At 45.7% G+C, this 10,878-nt stretch overlaps 1 protein-coding gene across 1 annotated transcript; it reads left to right on the forward strand.

Annotated features, from left to right (window-relative positions):
• Positions 1-456: 456 nt before the first annotated feature.
• LOC136001918 (transcription factor JunD-like) lies at positions 457-10,214 on the forward strand. Its single transcript, XM_065656654.1, has one exon. The coding sequence runs from the start codon at positions 502-504 to the stop codon at positions 1,771-1,773; it is 1,272 nt and encodes a 423-aa protein (XP_065512726.1). The 5' UTR covers positions 457-501; the 3' UTR covers positions 1,774-10,214.
• The last annotated feature ends 664 nt before the right edge of the window (positions 10,215-10,878 follow it).

The following is a 10,878-nucleotide window of genomic DNA, read 5'->3' on the forward strand; positions in this document are numbered from 1 at the left end:
GTTTTCTTGTGGCCAAGCATTTTCCCAGCAGACTTTCCAGCCCATGCTGTCAGGAAGCGTTGACCCTTGACACCTGCACTACCCTGTGCCCAGCCATCACAAACCAACGCATGAGGACCTGTCACGCGTGAGCTTTGCTTGCCTTCCTCTCGTAGAACGTGTGCCGTGGCTGGAGCATCCCCGCGTGATGCCCACAAGAAACCCGGCAGCGCCTACTCTCCCGCAGTGCAGCCGCGGGGAGAGTTTTCGGGGGGAGCCAGCGTGGGGTCCCCACGGGCACCCCACCGGGGCAACACCGTGGCTGCGGCGTCAAGCCCTTTAGCGCAAGCACAGCGGGCGGAGGAAGAAGCGGGGGGGGGACCGACGGCGGCGGGGCGGGCAGTCGACGGGCCCGGGGCGGAGCGTGGGGCCGGCGGCGCCGGGAGGCGGTTCAGTCTCCGCTGCCAGCCGAGGGCGGCTGGCCCACCGGAGCCGCCGCTGCCGGCCGGCGAGGGCGGCAGCATGAGCGGCGGGCGTAGTGGGCGATCCGCCGTGAAGATGGAGGCGCCGTTTTACCCCGAGGAAGGACTGGAGCTGCTACCCGACTTCGTGCCGCTGCCGGCTTTCGGTACCGCCGGCGGACCTGGAGCCGATGCGGCGGCGGCGGGGCAGAAGCTGCTTCTGGGCGCCGGGAAAAAGCGAGACCTGGCGGCCGCCGCCCCCGCGCCGCTCCCAGGACCCTTCGCCCTTCGGCCGCCCGCTGGCGCCCGCGCGGCGGCTCTGCGCTTGCTACCGCCGTCGGCCGCCGCTGCCGCCCCGCCGCCGCCCCCCGCCGGTTCCGCGGAGCCAGCAGGCGGCAGCGAGGCGGCGGTGGCGGCCCGCGGCGGTCCGGAGGCCGCGCTAGGCTCCGCTGCGGAGCTGCCGCTGCTGAAACTACCGCCGGCCGCCGACCTGGAGCAGTTGCTGATCCAGGGTGGCGCGGGGCTGGGGTCTGGCAGCCCAGGGCCCGCTGCGCCTGGGGCGGGGAGCGGCGGAGCAGCGGCGGCGGGGCCGTTTCTCTACCGGCAACCGGTGACGCAGGAGCAGGAGGGATTCGCCGACGGTTTCGTTAAGGCCCTGGCCGACCTGCACAAGCAAAACCAGCTCCTGGCGGCGCCGCCGCTCTCGACGCCGGGACCCTGCTGCACCGCCCGCCCGGGGCCACCGGGAGCTCCCGCTGCTGCCGACCCCCCGGCCGTCTACACCAACTTGAGCGGCTTCAACCCCACGGGGCCACTGAGCCCTTCGGGCAGCGCCTACCCGGGCGCCTCCGCCCCGCCGCCGGGCCTGGCCTTCGGAGCGGCGGGTCTGGGGAGCGGCCGGCTGCCCCCGGCGCGGTCCCTGGAGGAGCCGCAGACGGTGCCCGAGGTGCCACCGACGGCGACCGGCGAGGGCGGCAGCAGCGCGCCGACGCCGCCGTCACTGTCGCCGCTGGACGCGGAGAGCCAGGAACGCCTGAAGGCGGAGCGCAAGCGGCTGCGGAACCGCATCGCAGCCTCCAAGTGTCGCCGGCGGAAGCTGGAGCGCATCGCCCGGCTGGAGGAGAAGGTGAAGGCGCTCAAGGGGCAGAACGCCGAGCTGGCCGCCACCGCCAACCTCCTCCGCGCCCAGGTCACGCAGCTGCAGGGCCGCGTCCGCAGCCACCTCTCCTCCGGCTGCCACATCAACGCCGCCGGCCATCCTCCTCCTCCCGCCGCTCAGGCCCGGGAGGGCCCCCCCGAGGCGGTCGCAGCACCGGAGACCAGCGCCTGCTGAGGAGGGACGCCCCGTCGCCAGCCTGCGCTGTCCCCGCTCGCCGCCAGGGCGGTGCGGAGGCTACGTGGGGCCGAGGTGCTTGCCCGCCGTCGCTCTTCTGTTATTGTTGTTAATTATAAGTATTTATTTGCGCCCGGAGAAGACGGTTGCAGGACCCGGGTGTTGTTAAGCGTTTCCCGAGGTCTGTGGATGTTGTACTCGGCAGCGAGGGTCTCCGTGGGAGGTTCTGGGGCAGGTGGTTGTTTTTATTTTTTTTCAGTGAAGTGCTTGAGGTCTGTAGAGATTTCGGAAATTAAGGAAGTTCCTGTTTACAGAAAGATTCAACTTTATTTTCATGGGGGATATAAAAACTCTGTTTCATAATACACCTTACTGAACTGTATAGCAATCAATAAGCTTTTGAAACTTAAAAAAAAAAGCCAGAATCGTACCCTTTTGAAAAGATGTGCGTGTATATATATATTTAAAACACAATATGGCTATGTATATTTTCTTGGTATTGATAAAGAACTTTTTTTAAAAATACTGTCTTTCTCTAGAGCTTTAATTTGCCATTGAGAGTTAAGACAACTATGTGGGTGCTCTTGCACTTAGATGACTTCAGTTTTAAAATCGAACCCTGGAGGGAAATGGTTTTTATTGTAAGTCTTAAGCAGGATGAAATGCATTCCTGACTCAGCCATTTGAAAATACTTTTCTAAACTGTACGCTCCATATTTCTTGTGTCAGTGCAGACTTGGGGCATTGATAGTTATTTATTGAAACTTGGACATTTTGGGTGTTGCTTAGACCTTATTTTTCTAGATAACAGGTTAGAAGTGAAATGGTTACTTTGACAAGTAAAGGTTTACTTTCTTTTTTCCTTCACTGTATACATTCCAGTAGTGTTTGCTCTATATGACTATAGTAACAATTCTGTGTGATACAGAAAAGGGCTCAGGTTTGGGGTGGGCTAGCTATAAAGGTGGTAATTCCATTGTATTATGTTTGAATAAATTGCAGAAATAATGAGAAGTAGATTTATTTTTCAGTAGAAATCTATATATCTTGCTTCTTGGTCTACCTTGTTCTAAAGAAACTTTCTGCAATGCTCTAGAGACAGAGTCAGCACTAGAATGTGAAATGTTTTTCTATTAATAGTTGGGAAGAATTGATTTGATTTATGACTTTGTCAAGGTTTTACTTGTAGAAGAGAGTGGCAAAGGAATTACTTCCTCTGATTAGACATAATCCTCAATAAGTTTTCAAAAGCTTTAGATCCCTTGCTCAGTAGTACTGCCTACCTTGCTTTTGCTTCACCTGTGTGTTTTGAGCATAGCCGCTAACGGAGCGCTGCCGAGCCCTGTGGCATGGTGCCGTGGGAAGGGTCTGTCAGACTGTGACGGTCACCCCACCAGAAGCCCCTCAGCGTGAGGGCCGCAGGTCGGGCCTGCTGCTGGGGGAGGGCAGGGCTTCTCCTGAGCAGATCCAGCTACAGAGCAGGGCCTGCTCCCGTCTTTGAAACTGCACTAAAAACTCTGCTTGAACTCAGAGGCAAAACTTACATGGGGATATGTGTCTGTGCCAGCTGGTGAAAATGGAGGATTGTGTGAGGAGCCAAGGGGGCATAGACATCTTTATGTGTACAAGCCATTGCTCAGATCCGTTAAACCCACTCAGGAGCTGTTAGGCATCTCTTACTTCTTCTGAAGGCTGTGCTTGATGCTTTGAAATTCAAGAAGAATGGGATAGACTCACAGGGTTTTTTGCTTTTATTGGGGATGTGTGAGTGCTATCTGTTCAGAAAGATGAGCTGCAGCAGTCAGGTGTGTGAGTTTTTTCTTAGAGTGCATACTCATTCCTTGCACATATGTGAAATGACAGGACAATGCATAGTAATTGTATTATTGTAGCTGAGATGCTCTGAGGATATTTCTTTCTTAATGCATATGCAAATTATGTAGAAGCCATATTAATTATTGTTTAACTGTTTAATCATGTCACCAGAACCTTTTTCAGCAGTTGAAATGATTGCCTGTAACAGTACCTTCTGCTGTTAGAAATGCTAATGAACACATAAAAAAAATTTTGATCTTAACACAGGTTTAAAGACTTCTTACAGGCGTTCTGAACCAAACAGCATACAATCTGTAGCACTGGCTGTTATGTAATAACTGGGTGAAAAATGACTGGTTTTTACTGGGTGACAGGCATCACCTATCTGCAAAGATACTACAAGATTGAAGAAATTGAAAGGGGTTTTTTTCCCTCGACACTTAACACACTTTCCCTAGTGAGAGAGGTAATGCTGCCTGGTAGATACATGGATGTGAGATGCTTAGCTTTACTGTATGTGTAGCGAGGTGGGTTTTTTTAAAGAGTCCTGGAAACCTCATAAAAATTACATGTTTGGACACTGCTGTTTCAGTTCTTGTATTTGCAAATGAGTGTAGGGCTAAGTAAAGGTCTTGTGGTAGGAAACAGGACAGTGATAAATATAGCTGTGCAGTACTTGTTCTTTACTTACCTTACCATTTCTTGTCAGAATAAGTTAGCAATGTCCAAGGAGAAGTGGCGGATCCATAAGACACATGAAATCACTACGATTCCCCTTCCCAGCCAAGGGCAGGGCTATAATAGGCTATCACCTGGCAGGGTTATAATGAGCTCACCCTTTTTAGCATAGTACTTTTAAAACTGGAAACCATCACACATTACCTCGTTCTTATTTGAGCTTTCTGCAAGAGCAGTCCTGCATCCAGCTTCTCAAAGATCTCATGTGGTAACTTCTTTGATAGCCTGCTTTATGTTCTAGCTGATAGGTGGTACAAGTGCTGACAGGCCAGGTCTGTTACCCCGATGACAGGTTACTAGTGAGGCTGGTGGCTCCAGCTGTCTGCCAGAAGCTACTATTCTGGTAGTAGAGTTGTCCAAAAGAAATGTGTTTTCTGTAGAATGAGAGGTTACCTTCATCAATCATGTGTTCTTTTACCTGGTATTCAGTCTAAGACACAGGATCTAACACTGATGTAACCAAAATCTGAGAACAGTGTAAGGTGGTGGTTTTCTTGTTTTGTTTTTTCTTCCCTATTGACTCTGCCATAGAGGTTGCTGCAGCTGTCGCAGAGATATGAGTGGATAGCCTAAGCACCTAAGAGTTTGAACCAGTATCACAAGACTCAGCTTGCCTGCTGCAGCCATCAGGCTTAGTTGTTACTGTCTTCTAGTATGTATCAGCACTCTGACTTTTACGTCTGCTGTGTTCTAAATCTTTAAATATGGTCTCTTTATTTTGTCCTGCCTTTTTTCTTCAGTTCCTTGCAGGATTTTTCATGTCTATTTCTTTTAGGCTTTGATTTTCTGCCTAAAACTTTGGTCACTGTGAGATGCTAAAAGATAGATACTGGGTAAAAATTTTCCAGACTGTTTATATGATTTACATATATACATACATTTACATACATAGCTCCTTTTCAGTAACTGCAGGCAAGTTGGCTCTATGTCACTGTAAAAACAAACAAACCAAACCAAAACCAAACCAACACCGCCCTCCTTCCCCGCACAAAATCAACCAAAAAACCCAAACAAGGTAGTTTATGTTCACTGGAACCTCAGTGCTTTTTAGCTTTTTTTCTTTTTCCTTCAAATCTGTACCATGTTTGTTACACTTGTGCACACTATTCACTACTCCTTACAAAGATTCTCACTGTGTAACTTGATTTGCAGGCTACCCTCATGCCTTTCTGATCTGGTGTTGCATTCAGGTCCGAACCTATGACAACAAACAGCCCTCTTTGTTTCTTTGCCGTAGGTGTAATCTCTGCTCTGGAGATTATGCAGTCCCTTCCTTTGTTTTGGTTAGTGGAAGCTTGTTCCTGTGCACATCTTGCTGCTCATCAGCAGCGTGAACCGATGTCTTGATCTAGATGTGAAGTGCCTTCTTATTTAGGTGCTACAGCAAAATAGTTTGATTAATAAATGGCTCTAATTTCTTTGAATGTTATGAGGCCTTTTTCTGTCTTGTGGAGTGGGAGGAGGAGTCTTTGTGGTGAGGGAAGTCTTGTTGACTCCTTCCTTGGGCAGAGGGTGGGGCTCCCATCAGATCTGCCCCTGCTTGCTGTGAGTGCAGAGAAAGTGCTGATTCAAATTATGTCATTACTAGGAAAGCTGATTGGTTTGCTCCGCAGCATAGAATGGGTAGTAAGGTTTCTCAGTATCACAAAGTGTACAGGCAGGTCTTCGTGCTTGGTGAGTGGTTCTTACAACTTTCACTGGGACTCCACGATGAGCTCATTTGGCAGGCTTAGAGAGCAATTTGTAAAACACAGGTACTTTGCATATATTGAGAACTGTAGGTGTTTGGGGGCAATAAGTCCTGATTACAGAGAGGGATGATTCTGGTGGTGGTGGTGACGTTTTGCTTGGGAGCCTGTAATAGTCTTGCAAGAGGTAGATACCTCAAAGGATTTGGACTCTTAGCTGCATGTCATAAATCACTTGAATATCATGTGCTGTTCAGAGTGGCCCTACTACAATTCTCTGTCGTCTTGGTTCATGTTTATGTCACTACTGAAGGAAGAGTCATGAGGCATCCTTTGTTTGTTTGTTTAAATATCTGATTGAGTGTGTCTGTCTCACCTTTGACAAAGGGGCAATCTCCCAAAGTTAAGTCCTGAGGCATTCTGCAGTTTGCAGCTGTTAAAGTGGAAATTTTATTTGGCAACTAATTTCTAAGCAGTTATATAGCTTAATGATACTTTCAGAATTGTTGTATAGTGTTGTTTGGTGGTGTCTGAAGTACAGATGAAAGCTATGTCTGAACTACTAGTTGTGCTGAAAATACTGAATTATCTGCCACAACCTGATCCTTGGCTATTTCAATCTAGTAGCTTCTTAGAGAAAATTTCTCTATATCTGAAATTAATATGCAAGAAAAAAATTGTAACATAAGTCACTCTTCAATGCATTTTATGTGTCCTTCTGCTCTGGAGTGTAAGTTAAAAAAAAGAAAAAGCAATGAGTTACATTTTCCTTTATTCCTATGTGCAGCTGTATCTGCTGCTGGATAATTTTGCTCTTTCCTTACTTGATTCTCTATGTTTCTATGCTTAGCAAGTAGACAAATTGGAGTATGACATATCTGTGTACATATTTGTACAAAACCACTTCCATGTTCCAAGTATTTTGTTTACTGTTTAACTGAGAATGGGTGTTGGAGAGTTCCTAGGCTCTTTTGACACTCTTTGGTCACTTAATCAGCATTGTGTGCAGTGACTATGCATTTTCCAGCAGAGGTGGATGGTGCAATCTGTCAGGGATTCATCTTTTTTAATATTTGGCAAGACCTGTATCACAAGAAAAAGCCTTGAACAGAAAGCCTTTTCAGTGCGTAATAATCCTGCAAATGTTGACTGATCTTTCTACTGCCACAGTTACTTGCTGTGGGGCTGCATCAGCATCTACTCTACCCGGTGCAGTATGATGTTCCTGGGACAAACTTCAGAATCTAAAGTTTCTTATGAACTTATTAATCTTACTGCACATGGTGAAACTTTACTGTGAAGGTGTTGATGAATTAAATCTAAATTTGTGGAATATTAGGCCATTATGGTACGTTACGGGAGACAAGAGGTCTTATTCATTTTCAGTTATTCCTGTCCTGTGTTTCAAAGATCTCTCTTTTTATCCTGCCTATGAAGTGGCTTGCAGCTGTTTGTGCTGTGAAACTTCTTTCTTCATAGTGGCTGCTAGTAACTCAGAGGCGGGACAGAAGCAACTTGTACACGAAGTGGTCTTTTGTGACAAACTAAATGTAGGTTTCTGAAAAACACTGCAACAGTGAGTGCACAGTGGAGAACCTGCTGTTGTCCATGTATTGTTAGAAGAGTTTATAAATGTATACACCTAATTTACAATGAGGGCCGCTTTCCAAGACACCATCCTGTTGACTTGCTACAGGTATTGATCCTTGCTGCTTCCTTTGATCTGGAAGCAGTTTTCTTAAGCTGTTGCATACCAGAAGGTTTACTTTCTGTGTCAGTATAGTCACAAACCGACTCTCTGCTTGGATGTTGAAACAGTCCACTGTATGTAGGTCAACCAGAATGCCACACACTAGCTGTCTTTGCAGGGTCCTGCTGAGGAAACAGTGGCGGGAAGAAGAAGGAAGGATCTGTATTTTCACACCAGCACTGTGTTTTGAAATGCAGCTTTCTGTTGAGTAGTCTTGACAAAAGCATGTCACTGATGTGAAAGCACTGAATCTTGGTCTTGTGCCCGCATGGCACATGAGTTCTTGTGCTGGAGTTCTGCTTTGGTATCCTCTCAACTTGGTGCCAGGTGCTGATACAGGAAAAGCCAGCAAATCCAACCTTTATGAGCAAGTTCTACTGAAGAACACAGATACCTGCAAACACATGTCAAGGTGTTGTGCACAAACACTATTGTGCATAGAGAAGGGCATGGCCAAATGGAGGAACTGTGATTTTCTTAGCTGCAGCAGTATGCAATGAGGCATATTCATACTCTTTGTTGTGGTTGAGTTCTCCCAGAAGAAAACTAAGCTGCAATTCTGTGTGTGATTGCAAGTTCATTTTTTAGATTTCCAGTCAAACTGGAAGACTGTGAAATCTTGCAATGCTACTTTAACACAAAAAGATAATGAATTTTAAAGTCACGTGTAGCCTTAATGTAATCTGATGTGCTCCAGATCATATGTAGTAATGTGCTGCAAAGTGAAGGAGAGGCTATCATAAATAATATTTGCAAGGGAGTCACCCTAAATAATTACCTGCCTGCCATTTGCTTTTTTGTCTGTTATGAAAAGGTCTGTATCCATAGCATGGCTAGCTGTAAATTGAGCTTTGCTCTGAATTTCTAGTGCTCGTAAAAAAACATGGTCTGCAATAGTTTAAGGAGTATAGGTGCTGGCTGAATGGCTTTTCTGGGGAAATTATAATTTCTGTAGGAATGCTTTGGAGTGATGGATGACTAGGAAGCCTTGCTAACACATGGAGATAATAGATATGACCAGTTCACTGTGCATTAATTCACTGCTAGATTATGGTATTTAGCACACTGCTGAAAATATTACTTCTGCTGTTACTTATTGGTTAAGACCTAGTTCAGGGTGGAGTTGTAAGCTGCTTAAATAAGCTCCACACCGTCCAGAGAGCTGTGTTACTGGAGATCAGTAAAAGACCCTCCATCCCTTCCCAGAAAAAAAAAAATTCTTTGGTTGCAGTCTTCGTTTTTGTTTTGATTTTGCATTTTTGTTTAATTTTCTAGTTTAAGTCCTATTTACTCTTCCCTTAAAATTTATTTAGATAAATTTGAAAATCTTTCTGCTAAGTACCTTGAAGCTTGTCTTGCAACTGTTCAGTTACAATCAGTGACATTGTGGTATTACTTCTGTCATAGATGGTGAAAGCTGAAGTGGTTAAATGTCAGGCTTCTCACCACATCCTTGTCCTTTTTCTGAGACCATGGACTGAACAATCAAAAAATCATAACCAGTAGTTTGAACTCTGTAGAACTGTTCGAACTGTAGAACTTGTCCTTTGCAGAAAGCTTCCCACCATCCCGAGGGATGCATGACCCTCCTGCCCGACGTGGAAAATTGACCTTTAAGAATGAACGGTCTTTAAAAAAAGGCTTATAAAGATAGTCTTGTGTTTCATGCTGAGCCTTTTGAAGGATAATATGTTGAGCTTGATAATGTTTCTCACACCTCTGCTTCTTAAATCTCTGGATTTTTTTGTAATGCAGGACACAAGCAATGTGGTGGCATGGAATAAAGTTAATGGACTGTTCCAGAGAGTGTATTTGGGATACTCTCCCTCTTTTTCCCTAGTAACTGCTAGGGAAAGATACCAATAGAAGATACTGGTATAAATCTTGTTGCCCTTTAATGAATAGAGCCAGAGGTCAAATTCTCGTTTTTCCTACTTTTACCATTCAGTCTTCTAATATCCTTCATGGAAGGGCGACAGAAATAGTGGGAAAATACTAACTACTGGAGAGTTAAATAATCTTGTTATATATAATATGTCACATAAGCTGTGGCTGTAAGTAGCTAGGACACCTGTTCTACTTGAAGTCTGCAAGATGACGCCTTCAGAACAGGGATTTCTAAAATGCATCCCAAGTGTCATTACCAGCCCAAACCATTTTGTGCTAGTTACTAAAATGGTATAGTAAATTGTGGTGATGTTTGAAAGTCTTGCTGAGCACACTGTAACTGAAATCACAGCACAAGTTGGTATGTCTGTGATATCTTTGTGGCATGATACCACTTTCCCAGCAGGTCAAAAGCATATAATAAAGTCTACTTTTTTATTCTTTTCTCCATGGTAATAGAAATGACAACTGGAGGAATCAGCAACAGTAAAAAAAACCAAAAAAACAGGAAATCCAAAGAAGAAATAAATTTTTTCCCTGATACATAATTTAATGGTAATATTTATTGTATTTTTAAGTGTCAGAGAATTTAGATTGCTCTTCATAATGCTTTTTAGCTTATTTTGTTTTGTTATTACTGCTTAAGTGTCTTCTAAACTTCTCTTCTTTGGAAACTGTGCCCCTCCCTGTTTTGCCTGATGACTGTTAATTTCACACTTACCCTTTTTTATTTATAGCCATGGCAACCAGCATACTGAAATGTCATCAAGTAAAGTCCAGGTCTGAATGCTGACTGATGATGCAAAGGTTTGCTCTCTAATAAAATGTGGCCTGTGAAGGACAAGCTCCATAAGGCAGCTACGCCCTGTCTTCAAGCATTTGCTCTAATTTCAAGGCTTTCCCATGTGATGTTGCTCAACATGTGGCAAAACAAGTTTTTGTGAGCCCCTTGAGCATTCCTTCATATGTAACAGTTTAGATACTCAGGCTTTGTTTATTTGTCCTCCTTTCTGCCCCCCAAAACCCCCACCAAACCAGAAACAAAAGACCCAACACAAGCAAAACTTGGAGAATTGTTTTGCTTTGTTGCAAAGTGCTATTTATTCATTACAGAGACTCTTAGCGCAGTTCTTGCACCAGTGATTTTGCTTTGGTTGCACTTAGCTACTTTGTAGGAGACAAAGGGAAGGGAATAGAAGTTGCAATATAGTATTGTGCAATTCCTGG

The sequence above is a fragment of the Caloenas nicobarica genome, chromosome Z, assembly GCF_036013445.1.
Source record: "Caloenas nicobarica isolate bCalNic1 chromosome Z, bCalNic1.hap1, whole genome shotgun sequence".
NCBI lineage: Eukaryota > Metazoa > Chordata > Aves > Columbiformes > Columbidae > Caloenas > Caloenas nicobarica.

What these genes read in the sequence shown, in the direction of transcription:
- LOC136001918 (XM_065656654.1), top strand. Translation starts at nt 502, where the DNA reads ATGAGCGGCGGGCGTAGTGGGCGATCCGCCGTGAAGATGGAGGCGCCG.